Raw genomic sequence first — 22,168 nt, forward strand, 5'->3', positions numbered from 1 at the left:
GGAAATTTACAAATTTACTGACATTTTCAGGGATTTTGTAAATTTCCTGGTTTTGAGAATTTACTGTAACATATATATCCCATGCAAACAGCCAACTTGTTGCAAGCACAGACTATGGAGCATCGCTTGACTGACCGCTCCTCCTCTTCTTCCACGCACGCACATGTACGCACGGACACACGCACACCAATACACACACACACACACACACACACAGACACGTACACACACACACACACACACACACACACACAGTCCATTCAACTTCCCAACACTACACAAGAATCGCACATGCTTGGACGGAAATGATTACCTTGATTGACGAAGATCCAAAAAGAATCAAAGAGAATCGACTTTGACTGAAACACTGAAACGCAGACTTCTTGCACAGACCCAAGTAGAGATCCTTCGTGGTCACCCTAAGCGCAACGCATCCGTCGTCCCCAAGCGTGAAAATAAAACGAATGAACATTTGGTTTCGGGTGAAGACTCCTCTTTATAATTACCCGTTTCGCTGACCATTTTTATGTGAACTCGTCTCACATCCAATAGGGGCTCTCACTTTCTCTGCTCTATCGAGGATTTGTGATTAGAGAGTTACGGATTAGAGAAAAGAGTGTGAGAACAAAGATGTGTGAGGGTGATGAGATGGGGGGGGGGGGGGGGTTCAGAGGACAGGTATGATAGGTGTGAGGGGTAGGGAGGGAGGGGGGAAGTGAAGGGGTCACGGTCCACCTGTATTCATCTTGTGTTTGAAGAAAAGCGTCTCAGTGAACAACGGATGGGCAAACCAAACTTAGTTTTATCGGCTAATTCCGCCTGTGGCAATTCTTGACACAAATTGTTTGGGGTATGTCACCTTGGCCAGACAGCGATAGATTTGAATCCATGAATGCAGCTTAATCACTGATAAAACAGCTTATTGCTTGAGTGAGCAATCTTCTTGGCAGATGGGCTGATACGTCCTGCGGTCAGCTGTTGACACGATTTGTGTGTGTGTTTGTGTGTGTGAATAGACTTGAATCCCGTGATTGCAGCTTAATCACTGATAAAACAGCTTATTGCTTGAGTAAGCAGTCTACTAGACAGATAGCTGATACGTCCTGCGGCGATCATCCTTTTTTCATGATGAAAGTTGCTTGTTCATTGCAGGTGCTGGGAGACAGGTTCAGAAGACTCCCACTTACTCTATTACACTTGTCGTATGTATTTAGAGCGCTTACTTCCTATTGTTTTTCAGATGCCATCCAATAAAACAACCAATTCATAATAATATAATACTACTACTACTAATAATAATAATAATAATAATACGAGAATTTATAACGCGCACATATCTTACCACAAGGCGACTCAAGGCGCACTCATACACAATCTTTCGCATTAACAACTCAAGCATACTCATATACACTTACGCATAAATTACATGAAGATGACAAGGCAACAACACAAACAGAGACACGGCACTCAAAAGTAAGCATGAACAAAACAAGAAAATTTCAAACAAAAATTATGTACAGTCCCCGGCGAAAGAAACGCAACTCATTCGCGACCAGCGTTGCGAGGGATTTTTCGTCATTTTCCAGTTGTCGTAAAATATGAACCAGATAAGGTAAATCAAAAAGAAAAACAGATTCGTAGAGGATAGTTTACTGGCTCTACGATAAATGCATAGTAGTTAATCGTTTTTATTTTTTACTTGTTCATAAGTTGTGTTATAAAGGGTAGGGGTCAAGCGAGTCGTGATTGCAGGCAAACGTGTCTTTATAACATGCTACAAAAATCGTAAACATGCATATTTTGTTAACAAGGTAAAGACATTTTTGGAGGAAATTCATTTCTCAACAACACCATTTGAGTAGAATTATTCGCCAAAGCGTTTAAGACTCCAAAAAATGAGCAAAGATCACTCAGACAGTGTAAAAAAGGGTTGTTTGGCAAAAGCTCATTCGCACGGAATCGACGTGATGATTTCTTTCAAAAACAGGTGCTATTTGTGGCCAAGTGCACACACATACACGGACAGACGCGCGGACACACATGCACACGCCGGCCCGCCCGCCTGAAGGCACAACCACATCTCGTAGGCGCACACACACACACACACACACACAACACACACACACACACACACACACACACACACACACACACACACACACACACAGACGGAAACAAACACACGTTTGTGTTGGTATTTCGGTGTGAATAAGAATGCTTCTGTTTACGTTTGAAAAAAAAAACTCATCCCCGTGTGCGTTCTCGTTTGTGTTCGAGCGCACGTGTATGTGTGTGTGTGTGTGTGTGTGTGTGTGTGTGTGTGTGTGTGTGTGTGTGTGAGTGTGTGTGTGTGTGTGTGTGTGAGAGAGAGTGTGCGCGTGTGTGTAAGTGTGTGTGTGTCTGTGTCTGTGTATGTGTATGTGTGAGTTGTGGTTGTGCCTTCAGGCGGCGGGCTGGCGTGTTCATGTGTGTCCGCGCTTCTGTCCGTGTATGTGTGTGCGTGCGTGCATGAGTGTTTGTGTGTGCGTGTGTCTTTGTCTCTGTGTCCGTTGTTTTAAATGTGAGAAATATAACTTTGGAGAAAGTGACAGACAAACTGTTTTGGGACAGCGATCATCAAAGTCACAGTTGGCGTCCATTTTAGCACTGCGTAGCGCTCCTGCACATCGCGACTTTGTTCGTTTATCTGTCTGTTTGTTTATCTGTATGTATGGATGTGGTTGTCTGTGTGTGTGTGTGTGTGTGTGTGTGTGTGTGTGTGTGTGTGTGTGTGTGTATGTTTATGCGTGTGTGTATTTGTGTGCATGTGTGTGTAAATATGTGTTAGGGGAGGGGGGACGTATGCGTTTGGCTTCATAGTACTTTCATACGAATCACTATCGCCAATCGATCGATGTTAAAAAAAATGTGTGTTTTTTAAAAGCGCACTTTTTTGTTTCTAATTATAGCCTGACCGTGTAGACCAGACACTTGGCCACAAATAGCACCCGTTTTTTTAAAGAAATCATTATGTCGATTCCGTGCGAATGAGCTTTTGCCAAACAATCCTTTTTAACACTGTCTAATTACATGGTGTTGTTGAGAAATGAATTTCCTCCAAAAATGTATTTATGAACAAGTAAAAAATAAAAACGATTAACTACTATGCATTTATCGTAGAGCCAGTAAACTATCCTCTACGAATCTGTTTTTCTTTTTGATTTACCTTACCTGGTTCATATTTTACGACAATTTGAAAATGACGAAAAATCCCTCGCAACAGCAGTCGCGAATGAGTTGCGTTTCTTTCACCGGGGACTGTACATGGCTATTTACAACTGAGATAGCTATAGCTAGAAATAGAAATACCATAGCTAAATAATTAATCGACAAACAACTTTATGAGGTTAATACAAACCAACCAGTACATTAAGTGGCCTTCTACCCAGCAATCGATCCTCCCACTCCCAAACGAACCAAAAAGCCAACCATCAACTTAACCAAGCGACCAGCCTCTAAACCCACCCACCCGTACAACCAGCCACACCCAACTTTACACACACAAGCATCCACATTGAAAAAATACCACTCTGACATTTCTCATGTACAACAAATAAAATCAACATTATCATTATCATTATCTCAAGTTTCACCTACTGACACTAAACCAGCCACACATAAATCTAGGTCATTCCTGAAAGTGTGCACCAAAACTTGACGCATGAACTACGTAAAACCAAAAAAAGTGGGTCTTAAAACTTCTTGCCGAACCTCGGACATAAAAATGCGAACGTGATTAATTAACTGCAGTAGTTTGAGTGCTCAGTGCCTGCGTGAGTGACTTCTGGCACCAAAATGAATACATCTTTTCTCTGTCTGATTTTGGTCAGTCTGGTTGCCGTAGCAACGGCGGACTTCAAGAATGGAGGGTTTGAGTCGACATCGTCGTGGGACTGTTTCGGTTCTGCGCACTGCGCTATTTCCAACAGTGGTCACAGTGGGCATCACGCTATGGTGGTTTCTGGAAGGTGAGAGGGGAGATGGGACTAAGACGAAGGTTAATATGTGTATGTGTGTGAGTGTGTGTGTGTGTGTGTATTAGTGTGTGTGTGTGTGTGTGTGTTTGTGAGTGTGTATGTGTGTGTATTAGTGTGTGTGTGTGTGTGTGTGTGTTTGTGTGTATGTGTGCGTACGTATGTGTGTGTGTGTGGGGGGGGGGGGATGGCAGTCTAGCTGTGTCTCTGTCTCTTTCTCTGTCTCTTTCTCTGTCTAATTGTCTGTCTGTCAGTCTGTCTGTCAGTCTGTCAGTCTGTCTGTCAGTCTGTCTGTCTCTCTATCGGTTTGTTCGTTTGTTTTTTTGGTTGTTTGTTTGTGTGTTTGTGTGTTTGTGTGTTTGTGTGTTTGTGTGTTTGTTTGTTTGTGTGTTTGTTTTTTGACTGCTTGCATTTACTATTTTACTGTTTGACCGGGATATGTGTACGGCTTGCTTTTGGGCTTCGCTTATTCATTTCTTTTCGTATTTCCTTCTTTTGGGGGGTATTGTTTTGTCTGTTTCTTCCATTCCTTCGCTTTGACATTCTTTCTTTCTATCTTTTACAGGAAGGAGACGTGGGAGGGTCCGTCACAGTATGTCAGCGTGACCGCAGGCCACACGTACCAGGTTAGCGCCTGGATGAAGCTGCTGAATGACCACTCAAGCCAGAACCTGGAGATCAACGTTGACCTAGAGTTTACAGGTACATATAGCTGTTTAACTGACTGTTACAGAACCTTTGTATATGGGGAATCGGCTTCTTATACACTGACCCTTTGTTGTCTGTTACTTCTTCTTTTTCTTCTTGGCGTTCGCAGAGGTTACACGATCAGTCCAGCACTGGTGATCGTCTGTTGCTTAAAAGGCCACTCAACCATTTAACCATTTGCCTCCAACAGCACTGACGACACAAACAACTGCAGGCCACAGTCAACGAAGGAAGTGAAAACCCCATCAGAACCCTTCAACCCCCCCCCCCATACCCACTCGAATGGGCCGCAAATTTCTCCCGTGGGCATGTCAAAAGACCCAATTATCATAGGAATGACAAAACAAGGAATGAAGAGTAAAACCGCATTTACCTTCTTGTTGTTAAAACTTGACGAACTCGAACCGTCCACAACTCTCAAAACTACGCTTCGAATTTTGTGATTTTGTTTTAACATATTCATCTTGCAAACATCCTTTCTGATTTTTTTAATTGAATTTGTGGTTATGACTTTTTGGGGTCTTCTAATAGTAATACGGCAGTACTTTTGTTGTAGTTGGTCCTCTTAGAAATAGGCCGACGATTTAGGTCCTTTGTTTGTTTGGCATACTCATGTGAGGTAAGGTCTGAATTTTTGTGCATTAGTTTAAAGATAAGATACTACTTGACCTGCTTGTGCTATGTGTGTAAAAAAGCAAATATCTCCACTTGTATTTTAAAAGAATGATTTGGTTTTGTTCATAAAAACTCGGCTATACAAAACATTGACGAGCAAACGCACTGGACACTAGAACAACGAAGAAGGAAACAGTCATTTACCCTTCTAATATAGACAGATTTACTCACGCATTCAGCATAACACGGGTAAGCTGAAACTAGATGTTTACAAAACCGCTCATAAACATCAGGTCTAGGGGCACACGCACGCACCGGCACACACACACACACACACACGCACGCGCACGCACGCACGCACGTGCACACACATACACATTCTCTCTCTCTCTCTCTCTCTCTCTCTCTCTCTCTCTCTCTCTCTTTCTCTCTCTCACCCTCCCTCCCCCTCTCTCTCTCTCTCTTAGACTAGCCTTAGAAAAACACGCCCGGTTAGCTTTATATCATGGAAACCGACGCAGAAACTTTGTCGTGGATGTCTTAATCGTCATCGTCGACGACGAAGTTTCTTGTGTTGGCGTTGGTGGTTTGTTTGTTTGTTTGTTTGTTTGCTTAACGCCCAGCCGACCACGAAGGGCCATATCACGGCATTGCTGCTTTGACATATAACGTGCGCCAGGCGTTGGTGGTGATGGTTTCGATGATGATGATGATGATGATGATGATGATGATGATGATGATGATGATGATGATGATGATAACGAGGACGACGACGATGGTGACAATTTCGGGATACTGTGTGTGTTGCAGATGGAAACCACGTGTATATGGCGGCAGCCATGCATGGCAACGCCAAGGTTCACGACGGGTGGTTTCATGTCGTCGGCGCCTTTTCCGTGCCAAATAAACGTTAGTTAAACTAATTTATTTCCAATAAGCAAAAGTCATATATAAGCTTTCACTATTCTTAGTTTAAACCGTGGTTTATTCGTCGTTTTTTTTCGGGGTTGGGGTGAGGGTGACGTTGAGGATTATTGTTTTTGTTATTGTTCTTACATTGCCGTGAACTATTGCATGCGAAAAAGGAGAACAAGTTAAAGTTATAATAAAACTTAATGTCTGTTATAAACAGCATTTGAACTGGCCGGCAATATCCTTCTTGTTAAATCTTCCTTTTTCCTTATTGAGTAAAATATCAGCCTTTAGTGAATCCACGAGTACTTAAATTGACCTGCCTTTTTCCGAACTTGGCCTAAAACTGTAAAACATCGATAGTTCACAGTAGAAGCGTGTTTTTCTTCAGCACACACTTACGCTGACTGGTCTGCGTTTACATTGGTGACATTTCAGAGACTACAGTGAAAGGCAAATGGTAATAGTTTCCGTCCAAAATTTAGAGGAAAGTCGTTTCATCTACCTAATGATTCTCTGAATGATCGACCTAATGATACTCTACATGAATTCACTTCTTTGATAGATCATTTTCAGCGTTCTTTCTCTGATTTTGCATACATAAGACTCATCATCCTATGTCTTTTTCGCGTCACAATTACTTCTTGTGTTCTATCGCAAAATCCATGTCACTTAAGGGCAGTTTCCAAAACAAGTACAATTGTTGTGTTTTATTTGTCGTTACTAGGTAGTTCGCTGGTTCTGGCGTACGTTTATTCATCTTTTGTTTGGTTTAATCGAGAGTTAATTCGATAGTGGAAACAATGTCAAGAACAAAATTGTTATCATCATCCCTTTCTTTGTTTTCCTTTTTTTTGTTTTGTTAAACAGCTCTGAAAAGGGCCAGGGTGTACTTCGAGAGCAAGCCGTCTGCCTCCGTCAACTACGCCGTGGATGACGCGTCACTGACGGAGATTGCCGGCGTGCAGCACGTGACTACTGCATACCTCAACCACCAGATTGACGTGCATCGTAAAAACAACATCAACCTCCAGTGAGTACAGGGGGACTACAAAAAAGCGCCACCCACTAAAATGTTATTACATGTGTTCAGAGAATCACTTTATATTTGGTGTACAGGGGTCACCCGGTACTGGTCTTAGTTGCTTTTGCCAATGGTATCAAGCAGACAGAAATTCGTAGATATATACACAAAAGTCCGACAATTATCTATGTAATTAGGCCTGCCAAGAACACAGAAAATTCACAGCCAACCACCCATTCATCAAATCAAGCAAGCAACTGACCCAAAAGGACACACACTGTCACGCAGAAAGATCGTGTTTTTGAGAAAAGATGACCACAGCGTTGCAAAAGGGATGTGAACCTGACATATTATGGTTTCGGGCAGAGCCGGTGATGTTGTTGACATAGTGACGCAACACTTAATCCGGCTTATCCGTGGCAGGCGGAGACGACAGTTACTATAAAATGCGTTTGATTGTTGTGCCCATCAAATATGTTCTAAAATCTTGTCCAACTGTAGCAATTAACAGTGTGATCAAAGTCTGCACATTTTTATCTTCAAAACGATATCAAACTTGACACACCTAAATAATTGAATGGAATAACGGTGACGTGAAAATCGCCTTATCTTCTGTTGTTTTCGAACAATAGTGTCACTTTACAGGCAATGTACATGCTTTTGTATAATTTTAAGGTGAATATGTATGTGGTGTCCCGCATGTAGGTGTCTTCATCTAAAGAAGGGTACCAGTGCGATCTCAGGACACCAGACCGTTTTGTCAAAACAATCAAAATAAACTGGTTGTAATCTGACAGGTCGATTCTTACTCGTGTACCGCACGCTCCGATCAGCAAGTCAGTGAAAATGGAAACTGTAATGAACTGATTCTAAAGTATCTAACTTTTTCTCACAGTTTTGTTTTCTCTGTTATTCTTTTTGCATTCCTAATCATGCTTCCGATTGAGATCTAGCAGACAAGCATGATACGTATTGGAATCTTTTCAAAGATCGACCTATCGCAGACAATGAAAACAAACACCCAGACTGAGATGGTCATGTTGTTGTTTTTTACCGTGGAGCGTAGAATGCAATAAAATGTTCGTTACAGTATACTTTTATTTGCTCATTTTTCTTTGGTAATAGTTCAAAAACAAATCGATGAGTGCAATACGTGACGAGGACAGGTTGTGCGTCGCAGGTGGCCACAGCAATTGTTTCCCCTTTGAAGAAAGCGCTCGCGGTCAATATGTCACAAGCAACCTTTATACCTCGTTACAACTCCCCCACCATGTTTTTCTTCAAAGCCAACGGTGTAAACCTCGCTTCCGTTGCCTTGTTTGGTCACGGTTCACCGTCTCCCGTTTCTCTTTTGTTTGTATAAGTAGTCGCCTTCCCGACGAGAACCGTGGCGGTAGCTGAAGGGTTTTAGCTTTTCATCGGATTGGAAAGTGTTTTTCACCGTAGGGTGACTCCACAGACTCAAAAGCTATCGTGTTAGATCACATGCCGCTTTACTTCAGGCCAATTTGACACCGTTGGCAAAGTCAACTAACTGTGTGTCATACCAATTACCGTAGCTCTCGTGGTCAAGATTAGTCCTCGAACAGGGAACTTCAAATTGCTCTTAGCGAGATGTGAATCCAAAGTTAACTGACCTAGGATACAAAGACGTGAACACCACTCCGAGCAGACAAAGATGATTGAACTTGAGTCTGTTCACATAGCGGAGTGAATTTGGTGAGAGAGCAGGGGGTTAGTTTGAGCTAAGGCATTCACATACAGAGATCAAATAAAATGTTAACTGGGGTCTGTGTGGCATACCAATTACCGTAGCTCTCGTGGTCAAAATTAGTACTCGAACAGGGAACTTCAAATTGCTCTTAGCGAGATGTGAATCCAAAGTTAACTGACCTAGGATACAAAGACGTGTACACCACTCCGAGCAGACAAAGATGATTGAACTTGAGTCTGTTCACATTTGATTTGATTTATGAAGTCTTATATCGCACGCGTATCTCCAGACTCGGACTCAAGGCGCAGGGATCTATTTATGCCGTGTGAGATGGATTTTTTTACACAATACATCACGCATTCACATCGACCAGCAGATCGCAGCCATTTCGGCGCATATCCTACTTTTCACGGCCTATTATTCCAAGTTACACAGAGGTATTTTGGTGAATTTTTTTTATCTATGCCTATACATTTTTTTTATCTATGCCTATACAATACAAGGAAATACCCTTTTGTCAATCGTGGGATCTTTAACGTGTACACTACATTGTACCTCGGTTTTTCGTCTCATCCGAAAGACTAGCACTTGAACCCACCACCTTGGTTAGGAAAGGGGGGAGAAAATTGCTAACGCCCTGAGCCAGGGTCGAACTCGCAACCTCTCGCTTCCGAGCGCAAGTGCGTCACCACTCGGCCACCCAGTCCACAAAGCGGAGTGAATTTGGTGAGAGAGGAGGGGGTTAGTTTGAGCTAAGGCATTCAAGCATACTTTTTGAAGACGTTTTGTCCCAGGCTTGAGAGAGAGAGAGAGAGAGAGAGAGAGAGAGAGAGAGAGAGTGAGAGAGAAAGAGAGAGAGAGAGAGACAGAGACAGAGACAGAGACAGAGAGACAGAGACAGAGAGAGAGAGAGAGAGAAAGAGAGAGAGAGAGAGAGAGAGAGAGAGAGAGAGAGAGAGAGAGAGAGAGAGAGAGAGAGAGAGAGAGAGATGGGGGGAGAGCGCAAAGACAGATGAGAACAATCTTTGAATATTATAGTTTGTTTTCAGTTTGCCGACATTGCCGACATTGCGTGTTTTTGTTCTTCTTCTGAGTATATCTTCAAAATAACGTTTTTAACACTTGCAAGTTTATTAGGACTATAAAAAGTTATTGAGAAAAAGAAGTAACAGAAAAATGTGCATATTTTCCTCGACGACTGACAAAAGTATACCATGTTTACTATTGTTTTAAAGAAAATGTTATGCTATATTAGATATACAATGAACTTGGGCTTATGTGCATCAATCAATCATACGAAAAACAATTACCAACGCTTTTCCTAGTAAACGCAACGTTGCCTGCAAGGGCTTACGGCCCGAGACGGGATGGGTACTTGAGGCACGCTTGTGTCAACAGATAATGCTTCGTTTACACTATGTTCCCGGCGGCCACGGCAGCCCCGTTTGCCCGAAACGTAGTGCGCCGTGGGATTGTGGCCATTTTATTTTCTCTGTATTCAAGATTTGTTAGGTCCTGTCAAGTTTTCTCACGGTCTACCACGGTATCCGTAACGGGCCGTGGGGGGAAAGGGGCTGAGTCCTGGAGGCTCCAAGGCGCACTACGGTTCGGCCCGCGGTCTGCCACGGATGCCGGTACGCCCCCCCCCCCCGCCCCCCCGGCCCGTCACGTTCTGATGGGGTCCCTCACGTTTCTCACGTTCTGATCAAGGTCTGACACGTTTTTCACGTTCTGTGAAGGCTTTGTACGGATGAAACGTGGACACCGGGCAGCTTTGGAGCACGTTTGTGCTCACGGTATAAAATGAAGGCCTGCCAAGCACTAGCAATTATTGTATCCTGTACTGTATCATTGTAGCCCGGCTTGTTATATACTCCCACCCAGATCGCGCTCGCCGTGTCAGACCGTAGTAGAACGCAACGCGTCGTAACGCGCCGGGCCCGCAAACCGTCACACGCCGGGACGCGTCGTGATTGGACGCGACGAAACGGCTACCATACACCCTAGCTTGCTGTGAGATCCGTGACAAAACGTGGCAAAACGGGACAAAACGCGCAGCAACCGTGAAGCAACCGTTACAAAACGTGCACTAAACGCGGCAGAACGTGCATAAACTTCAAAGGACCGTGAGATGCCGGGGAATACACATGCTTCCCGTCCCACTACGGACCCACTACGGACCGCCTCCAAGTTTTGTTAAGGCCTATGACGTACTGTCACTATTTGTTGCGTTAAGTCCGTTTCACTACGGCCTACTATAGGTTTCTAATCTGGCCCGGCATCCACGGCAATCACGGCCTGTCACGTTTGCCCATTCCGTCCCCCCACGTTGTCTCACGTGCATCCCGTTTTGTCCACGGTGGCCTGAAACGGGACTGCCGTGGCCGCCGGGAACATAGTGTAAACGTAATATAAGGCCTGGCGCTCACCTATGTAACTTCAGCAGGACAGACGACGCACTGCAGATTATCCTAGCATGCGTGAAAGAAAAACAGGCCAAGTACTCGTCATAATCCCTATCGGAGCATCAATAATATGCAGTGCGTCGTCTGTGCCGCTGAAACTGCGCAGGTATAGTCTGCCCTTTAAGGTCAAAATACACCTGCGTAGCGTCAGCGGCGCTGCATGCTGCAATGGGGATTATGACGAGTACTTGGCCTGAATTTTTTTCACGCAGCGTGTAGCGGGCTGTGGAGAAAAAAAAGAAATTTGTGACGCCTCTGTGCAAAGAATACAATCATTCCTATTTTTGACGCGTGCAGTGTCAATGCAGCGAGCAACCAACCAATCATAGCAATGTATTTCAAGGGGAACAATCTGCTCTTTTGTCAAAGAGGAATTCGTGTCTCTTCATGTCAAATTTTGTCAACGCTTGTAGACGGCCATTTATCAAAAAAATGCTTCCCATGTGTTGCGCGTGTGTTCATGTCATGCATAGTCAGGCCATCGTTACGTTTTAAACACAGACATGCATGTTTGTACAAATAGCAGATACTGGTCACCAAAGATTTCAATCGCTGCGAGATCGCATCGATGCGTTCAACTATATAACTCTTCAATTGTTAGCATTCTTCAGTTGTCTCGTCGGTGCAATGGTTACGACTTGCTTTTCGAATCCGTAGGCCCGTTGTTCAAAGTCAACAAGGTTAGATATTTTATTTTATTTTTTAATAACTTTGAACAGTACAGTACGCTACACGCTGCGTGAAAAAAACCCAGGCCAAGTACTCGTCATAATCCCTATTGCAGCATGCAGCGTCGCTGACTCTGCGCAGGTGTATTTTGCCCTTAAGCTCTAAATGTCCGCCTCTGCAACGCTGTGTGACACAATGATACATAGACCACAGCACGGCGGACGATATCCTCTGAAGGGCACGAACTCGCTAGGCTCAGGAGCTTTGAGTGCCTTTTGTGGACGAGGTGTGGACCCCCTCCAGCTAAACAAAGAATGAATAAAAATAAAAATAAAAAGAGAGAGATATATATAAGAAATCTGATTCCGTGGCAATATCTAACTCTAAGCTCAGATGGCATCATTTTGTTTCTTCGTACACTTTTTTTTTTCAAGGATCCGCCACCCCCTTTGATTTACACTTGTCTATTCTGAGTGCACCCCCTACATACAAACTAACAGATCCACCCCTGTAAAGTCTATATGTTTCACAACGTATCGATAACGACATGCATCTGAACTTTTTTCAGCATCACAACTGCACATGGCATCGACAAGAGCAACGTAAAGATTCACGTGAGTGTGTTCATTCTCTGAGATTTGCATAGCCGCTTAGAATGGTCTCCTTTTTGCTGCACACGAACACTTGAAAGGTCCTCGCCGTATATCTTAGACTCAGGTAATGACTTCTCTACATAATCAGTCAAAAATGAATCAATTCGGTTTTCTACAAAACTGTGAAAGATAGCGGCTCTTTTTTTTTTAACATTCATGAATGAAAACCCAACTGTCTGATCTGAAAACAATCTGTCTGCAATCTTTGGGAAAAGGTCTCTTTTCAATACAAGAGATTGACCTGGGATTTCGAAGTAAGTACGCACATTATGTTGGCTCAGTTCCCCTTCAATGGCAGCGTTTCTCGTCTTTTGCTATTTTTAAACAAGTTTGTTGACTTCCATGGTTTTCGTTTCTGATTCCCAGATTCTGCAAAAGAAGAAATCGTTTCCATTCGGGTCGTCTTTTAACGCTCACAAGTACAACGAAGGAGCAGCCAACGGAAAGTACCGAGATTTCGTCAACAAACACTTCAACTGGGTCGTGCCTGAAAACGCCCTCAAGTGGTACGACATTGAATGGACGAGAGTAAGTGTCTAGTCCTTATAATTATTCCCTTATTCCATTCGAGGAAACCTCCCTCTCGTGTGAAACATCTTGTCAATAACTACAGACCTGCCAAGGTGGTGGGTTCAAGTGCTGGTCTTTCGGATGAGATGAAAAACCGAGGTCCCTTCGTGTACACTACATTGGGGTGTGCACGTTAAAGATCCCACGATTGACAAAAGGGTCTTTCCTGGCAAAATTGTATAGGCATAGATAAAAAATGTCCACCAAAATACCAGTGTGACTTGGAATAATAGGCCGTGAAAAGTAGGATATGCGCCGAAATCGCTGCGATCTGCTGGTCGATGTGAATGCGTGACGTATTGTGTACAAAAAAAATTCCATCTCACACGGCATAAATAGATCCCTGCGCCTTGAGTCCGAGTCTGGAGATACGCGCGCGATATAAGACTTCATATAACTATTACATGGGATAAGAGACTCTTTCCACTTGGACACATAGTAACAATCTACATTTTGGCTGTACATTTTCTTTACTGAATCAATATCTTCATTGACACGAAAAATGGCCTCCACGCAGGAAGCACCCTGGATCTTGATTGTTGGTATGTGTCAATGTGGAAGGATACTCCGATGACATAGGTACATGCCTGCAAAGTTATGTGATAGAAAATATGACTGTGTAAACGGAGGGAAGTTATCCTTCAAATCTTCATGTATATTTACTGCACTTTTCTGAAATACAGAAAACATTTTATCTGGCTTCTTTATTTCTTTCTTTATGGTTTTTTTTTCGTAGGGTGACTTGTGTTCGTTTAACACCTATTCCGTACAGCTTTTCATATAATATATATTCTCTTGAATTAAAAAAAATTCTTTATTGTCAAGACAGACAGACATTTATCCCTGATCCAGGCATTTGTCTGGAATGTGTTGTCGTGATTATAATTCTGTTCTTTTTGACATCATCATCATCATCATCATCATCATCATCATCATCATCATCATCATCATCATCATCATCATCATCATCATCATCATCATTCTTTGTCTTCGTTTGGATGTATAATACTTCTCACTCGCATGATCTGCAAGGTTTTCCAAATGTGTATTCTTCAGGGTCATATGAACTACAAGCTTGCACTCGACGCTATCCACGGAGTCAAAAGTCACGGGTAAGTGATTAATTAACTTCCTTTCCGTGTGAACGACTATAAGTACACAACTCAAGATGCGTCCAGGCGGTTACCTTGAATAAGAGCAATAAGCGAACCAGTAAAGCCTAATAGTACTTGGGCGAAGTCTACTTCATGAAGCTCGCTACACGAAGCTTTGGCACTGACTTTTCAGTAATAGACTTCGCCAAGCCAACTTCGGGCTCAATTAACGACAGTCTGAAGGCATTCATTTAAAGGAACCTTACTTCCTGTGTTTGTTTGTTCGTTCATGGGCTGAAACTCCCACGGCTTTTACGTGTATGACCGTTTTTACCCCGCCATTTAGGCAGCCATACGCCGCTTTCGGGGGAGCATGCTGGGTATTTTCGTGTTTCTATAACCCACCGAACTCTGACATGGATTACAGGATCTTTTTCGTGCGCACTTGGTCTTGTGCTTGCGTGTACACACGCGGGTGTTTAGACACCGAGTAGAGTCTGCACACAAAGTTGACTCTGAGAAATAAATCTCTCGCCGAACGTGGGGACGAACTCACGCTGACAGCGGCCAACTGGATACAAATTCAGCGCGCTACCGACTGAGCTACATCCCCGCCCACTTCCTGTGTAAACGTTTGCATAAAGCACCACGGATCTGTCCAGGCTGTTTGCATGGTATAAGAGCATCCTGTCGTTTTGAAACATATCGAAAGGCTACAGCCTGGCCGCAGTGTGAGAATTAGTTGCTGAATTGTTTTTGCGGATTGACATGGGTGTCAGTTACAACATTGATTTTGTAAAATGCATCCCTTTCTGGACATAAAGCAGCCATGTTGTAGATATCTAAGTAGAAGGCAGAGATTAGGCTTTGTTTACATTTTGACAGATCAATGGTGGTGTAAATGATCGTTAACATGGGAGGGAATGTATTATTACATCTTTTTTTCAACATATTTCTGGTTATATTTCAGCCCATTTGTCAGAATGTGCTTGCGATATTCATGTGATTATCGGGTATTTTTGGTGCCATTATTCATACGATAATGTACGAAAAAGCGTGCGTGTGTGTTAATGTATGCCTGTTTGTTCGTCTGTCTATCTGTGTTTTATTGTGGAAGTATTATATACTTGCCGGTACCGTAAACTTGCATCCTTTTTGGATGGTTTAAGTGATGTTTCCTTCACAATAACATTTCTTTCTAATTTTATGTTGTCCCGGCGTATGTGGACACGTATTCTGATATTGTACCCTTAAAATATCAAAACGTAGGCCTACTGATTAACGCAATCCCTGTGTACATCCATGTAAATGTTCAGCATCAAGGTGCGAGGCCACAACCTGGTGTGGTCAGTAGACAAGTACGTGCAGGACTGGATCAAGCAGCTGTCCCCCAACGAAATGAAGACAGTGGTCAAGCATCACATTGAGGAGACCATGGCCAAAACCCGTGGCCTGTGAGTAATAGGATCTATTCTCAAACACTTGTGGTGTTTTTTTTCTCAAATGTTAGATTATACATGTCCATGCCTTCATAAAAGTTCATTACGTCATTTATGAGGGCCCCAAAGGGTTTAAAATCGTGATCGTGATTGGCGTTTTTTGACCTTTCTGTGACCGTGATTGCCGAAATTTCCATTTCTGTGATCGTGATGGGACTTTGCCCGTGATCCGTGATGACAAAAAAATCAAGTCTCGTGATCGTGATCGTCATTTGTTTTCGTGATCGTGATGGGCATTATTGCAAAGTATTTTATTTTCAACGTACATTTTTCACAGCTCACTCTATGATCCTCTATTCGTCAAGGTGTTTGTGATCGTGAAAACAAAAATCAAGGTAACTGTGATCGTGAAAGCTAAAATTTCCCTTCCCGTGATCGTGATGATACCCTCCCTTTGGGGCCCTCATTTATGCCTCGATAAGAAAAATGAAAATAAGCTTAGACTGTTATCATCACTTCGGTCGTCTTTTGAGGAAGCTTGTGTTTCAGTTTCATTTCTTAATTTATTATCCTTTTTCTGCGTTCGTGGGCTGAAACTCCCACGTACACTCATGTTTTTGCACGAGTGGATTTTTACGTGTATGACCGTTTTTACCCCGCCATTAAGGCAGCCATTCGCCGCTGGGTATTTTCGTGTGTTTTTTTTTAACCCACCAAACTGTGACATGGATTACAGGATCTTTTCCGTGCGCACTTGGTCTTGTGCTTGCGTGTACACACGAAGGGGAATAAGGCACTAGCAGGTCTGCACATAAGTTGACCTGGGAGATCGGTCTGGATTCGAACCCACGACCTTCTGCTTTGGAGGCCGGCGTCTTACCACCAAGCCATTGCGCCCGTCGATTTGTTATCCAATCTACTAGGACATTCGCGTCGCTCCCTCCCAGAAGAAAGCTAGCAGCAACAAGGGTCGCGCTAATCAGCCATGCGTTGCTCAGAATCACAATAGCCCGCTCAGAGAAAAGTCGCTCTGGATTGGTCTATGCAACGGGCTCACAACGAGGCAAATCGCTTCACGATGGCGACGAAGAAAGCACGATTGCTGCAAGATATTAAAAAAGTTGTACTTCTTAAACTAGTAGACGATTCGGTCAGTGAAATCGTCAGAGAGAATGTAGTTATGATGGGAAATTTAGCTGGGGTAGTCCCTGAACCTTGAAAAGCGGTGGATTCCTCGGGTCACCTCGAAAACCACGCCGAGAAGATCGAAACACGCTACACAGCATCGCAGTGTAAACACCGCCGCCATCTTGGATAACGCGGCGGGCGGTGGGCGAGCATATATACACCAAAGCCGCTCGCCGAGTGCTTCGCGAGCGCTTTCCTGCACTGCCCTAAGAAACGGCTTTTTGTCATTCGCACCGCGAGCGACCCGTGGCGAACCGCTTTGGGCAACTCGTCTCTGGTATGGTTAGGTGTAATCAGCCACAGGCACGGGGCGGGGACGTAGCTCAGTTGGTAGCGCGCTGGCTTTGTAGCCAGTTGGTCACTATCAGCGTGGGTTCCATCCCCACGTTCGGCGAGAGATTTATTTCTCGGAGTCAACTTTGTGCAGACTCTCTTCGGTGTCCGAACACCCCCGTGTGCACACATGCGCACGAAAAAGATCCCACGTTCACAGCGAAAGTCTCAGGGCTTGGAAAACACGAAGACACGCATGCATCATCTCTCGTCTCTGATTATCATGATCGTATTTCGATACTTTGACGAGACAAACCCAATGCTGGTGTGTCGAAGAAGACAGCCACAGCGGGCTTGTTCGAATCAAAGTATCACACCATATCTTCAGCGTATTACCAATACCTGTCCCAATATAGACCAGTTGGTCTAAGAGGACGTTAAAACCCTAATAGTCAGTCTTAGCCACAGGCACTTCTTCAGAATAACAAATGATTTTTATGGGCTACGGCGGCGACACGGAGTTGAGACATGGTCACTTTCTCTGAGTCGGAACATAACGTTGACCCGTGTCCGTATCAGTCCGACCAGGACTCAAAACTGTGTCCCGAACATGATAAGTCCAGTGCTCTGTCATTTGAGTTACCAGATCTTGTTTTTGTGTGTTACATATTTACATACAACTTCTTCCCATTGTTCAAACGATGATATATGTCTTCAACAACAAGTTGCTCCACCAGGACAGCGCTGTGTTCAATGTAACTTGTTCATTGTGTTGCCATGCGTTCACAGACTGGAGCATTGGGATGTGAATAACGAGATGCTGCACGGTTCATGGTACCAAACAAGGGCTGGAGACCCAAACTACAACATGGAGTTGTTCCGTATCGCCCACCACGCAGATCCCAACGTCAAGCTCTTCCTCAACGACTATAACGTCGTGGTCTCGAGTGCCTCCACCGGAGTGAGTTTTAAAAAGACAAACAAACTGACACAGACTGACACAGACAGGGATAGACAGACAGACAGACAGATATACAGACAGACACAGATAGACACAGGCAGACAGACACAGACAGACATACAGACAGACAGACAGAAAGACAGACAGACACACACACACACACACACACACACACACACACACCCGCACCCCCTACCACCCTTCACACCCCCTCCCTCCCGACACACACGCACACACACACACACACAAACACACACACACACACACACACACACACACACACACACACACACACACACACACACACACACACACACTTTTTCAACGAAAGAAAAGATGACAAACCGAAAAAGACGTTTAATCATCACAACTTGAATATTTTCTATCTTCTTCTTCTTGTTCTTTGCTCATGGGCTGAAACTCCCACGTTCACTCATACTTTTGCCCTGGTGGGTTTTTACGTGTATGATCGTTTTTATCCCGCCATTCAGGCAGACATACGCTGCTGTTGGGGGAATATTGTCGATAATCATAGTTTGTTGTTGTATCTTGCAGAAAACTTACAGCGTGTTTTTGAAATACTGATGAATTGTCTTTGCGGACCTATGCATGCTGTTTTGTGCTGGACCTACAATGTTGTTTGATTTTATCAGGACTACCTGGCACAGGCCAAGAAGTACAAGGCAGCCAACGTGGGTCTGGGAGGTATGGGCGTACAGTGCCACTTCCCGGAAGAGATCATGCCTGACGCTTCGGCCGTCAAGGTACGGATATGTTTCGATCAGCTTCAGCTACTTTTGTTTATAATTATATGTGTAACTTTTTAGTTGTAGATTTCTCTTGGAGGTTTGGCATAATAAAGATTTCTGAAAACCTATGTGGATATAAACCAATAGATAAATGAAAAATGTTGCTTGCACTTCGAGTTGCTTTTCATGTACTACATGTACTTACAGACGATCACAAATTCAAGATCTCCATACCTTCCTAAACGAATTGATTGTTCTCTCCTCGACTAACAATCTAAAACAAAATCTAATAAGTCGATTTTTGTGTTGCTCTCCTAGCTCTCGAGAAAAAAAAATAGTTTGGAGGCACATCAACGATTTCAGAAAACGTTCATGCAATATTGGCCATTATCATTGATCTATAACTCACTTAACTTTCTTGTATTTTCAATCAACTCTCTCGTTACCAGCAACGCCTGGACCTGCTGTCCACGGCCGGGGTGCCCATCTGGGTGACGGAGCTGGACGTGGTGGCTGTGGACGAGAACAAGAGAGCGGACCTGTACGAGGCAGCGCTAAGAGCTCTGTACGGCCACCCCGCTGTGCATGGGATCATCTTCTGGGGCTTCTGGGACCAGACACACTGGAGGGGACCCCACGCCGCTCTCGCTAAGGGGAACAATATGGAGGTATGTATGTCTAGCTCCCATGGCTGGTGCGGAGTATCACAAGTAAAAGTATCCTTCATCTCATCTGATCTTAGATCAATGTGATGTCGATAGTGTGAATGATGCATCTCTGAAATACGCATCTTGCGCTTAACGGTGTTGCAGATAAATGCCGATTTTTTTTTACATTTCTGCGTATTACCATATTATATGAATATCTGGACGACGACTATCTACTGGTGGAAATTTCAGTCATAAATTTGATCACGGCAGACACTTGGGGAAATTGTAAAATTTGTGAATTACTTTGCACGAATATCTAAACAATATACGGCGACGGTATGCACATTTCAGTCATCAATTTGATTGTGAAATATCTTGGAATTGCTATATGTATATCTAGACTATACACGAGGACTGTCTACGCAGTGGTGCGAATATCAGTCATACATTCGAACATGACAGATTGAGATACATGCTGACATGCTACACCGCTGTGTATTATCATCCTTGACTATATGCGATGACGTTCTACTGGTGCACATTTCAGTTATGAATTTCACGTGTCAGTTAATGCTGACATTTTACACTGTGACATCGATGTATTTCCCATGGCCATACATGCATGTCTACACTGTACACAATTGCCTTTCTACTGGTGCAAATTTCAGTAAAAACTTCGACCATATTTTAAAACAGAGACTTTTTACTGGGTCACGTTTAATCTTAAAATTCACTATTTGACAAAAACAGTTGAGGATTCTTTCTTTCTTTCTTTATTTGGTGTTTAACGCCGTTTTCAACCATTCAAGGTTATATCGCGACGGGGAAAGGGGGGAGATGGGATAGGGGAAAGGGGGGAGATGGGATAGAGCCACTTGTTAATTGTTTCTTGTTCACAAAAGCACTAATAAAAAAATTGCTCCAGGGGCTTGCAACGTAGTACAATATATGACCTTACTGGGAGAATGCAAGTTTCCAGTACAAAGGGCTTAACATTTCTTACATACTGCTTGACTAAAATCTTTACAAACATTGACTATATTCTATACAAGAAACACTTAACAAGGGTAAAAGGAGAAACAGAACCGTTAGTCGCCTCTTACGACATGCTGGGTAGCATCGGGTAAATTCTTTCTCGTCCCAACCAATATGGGACTCCCCCTAACCCGCGGGGGGTAGTTGAGGATTAAAGTTGCTTGTTCATGTCAATGCTTGTCATTCTCTCAGGTGCCAGGAGACTGGTTCCGCGTAACTCTCACTTACTCTATTACACTTGTCCTGTGCATTCAGAGCTTACTTCCCTTTGTTTATCAGAGCACTATTTGACCGATTTTCTTCGTTTGTTCGTTACACAGCTCACGGCGGCAGGACGTCGTGTCCTTGACCTATTTGAGAACCAGTGGATGACGGATGAAACGCACGTGCTATCCCATGCAGGGGACAACTTCCACGTGCGTGGTTTCCATGGCGACTACGAGGTGCACGTGATCTACCAAGGGAAAGAACTCTCTAACCTTAAGAAATCGTTCACTTTGAACAAGGGCTCTGACCAGAATGTCAGCATCAATGTTCATACGTAGAGTAAGGGTTGACGTCTGTTGGAATCGATCGTAATAAAATCAACAAGTATTTGCAGTTTTCAAAGTATAATATGTTTAAAACAGTTAATTCGATGATTTTTTGAAAGCAATACAATCGTGGAAAGAACATATGATAACGGTTTGTTCAAAAGCGTATAACTGAACATGGTCTACGTGACTGCAGCAACAACAACAAAAAAACAAAACAAAAAACAAAAAACTGAGCCGGCGATAGGAAGACCGTGCAGATATCATCCAACTTTTCGTGCAAAGCGGCGGGGTAAGCGACGGTCAAACTGACCTAATTCACACGACACAGTCTGCCAACGGGCCTTTCACTGAGTCGGGTTGCACAGTGAGCTTTGCCGTGTGTTTTACATCTCACAAAATAGGCATTCCTAAATGTTCCATTTTCGACAGATATCCGCTTAGTTCAGTGGTATCGCGCTGCGGTGCAGTTCCTGAAGTCGCTGGTTCAAGCCCCACCAATGCTATCATTTTTTTATGAATCATGCGCGCTTTTCCTGTTCAGTTTGTAAAATATGCTTTTTTTTTCTTTTTTTCGGGGGGGGGGGGGGGGGGGGGCAAGTTTTATGTGTGCTCATTAATATAAAACTTTTTTGAGAAATCACTCACTGAAACGGACGCAGCACGCGCGCGTGCTTACACACACACCGCACACTGACACACACACATAAAACACACACACACACGGCACACACACACAAAATTCGTAAGAGAAAAGATCGAGCGATGTAGATAAATTAAGAGCTATATTTTGTCATGCAGATTGCGGACACCTCGCTTGGAAAAAACACCTTTTATTGTCACTTTTATTATTATTTCTTCTAAAACGTGCCTGTCAAGATACCCCGCGTACAATGTTCCATC

The 22,168-nt window shown here is 43.5% G+C and overlaps 1 protein-coding gene across 1 annotated transcript; it reads left to right on the forward strand.

The window, feature by feature from the left end:
- The first annotated feature begins 3,699 nt into the window (after window positions 1–3,699).
- LOC138953636 (uncharacterized) lies at window positions 3,700–21,328 on the forward strand. The gene is made up of 12 exons (XM_070325511.1): window positions 3,700–4,007; window positions 4,579–4,715; window positions 6,147–6,245; window positions 7,119–7,281; window positions 12,689–12,734; window positions 13,140–13,301; window positions 14,400–14,455; window positions 15,754–15,891; window positions 18,127–18,298; window positions 18,952–19,062; window positions 19,497–19,715; window positions 21,053–21,328. The coding sequence occupies exons 1-12, from the start codon at window positions 3,835–3,837 to the stop codon at window positions 21,275–21,277; spliced, it is 1,701 nt and encodes a 566-aa protein (XP_070181612.1). The 5' UTR covers window positions 3,700–3,834; the 3' UTR covers window positions 21,278–21,328.
- Window positions 21,329–22,168: the final 840 nt, after the last annotated feature.

The sequence above is a fragment of the Littorina saxatilis genome, linkage group LG17, assembly GCF_037325665.1.
Source record: "Littorina saxatilis isolate snail1 linkage group LG17, US_GU_Lsax_2.0, whole genome shotgun sequence".
Taxonomy (NCBI): Eukaryota; Metazoa; Mollusca; class Gastropoda; order Littorinimorpha; family Littorinidae; genus Littorina; species Littorina saxatilis.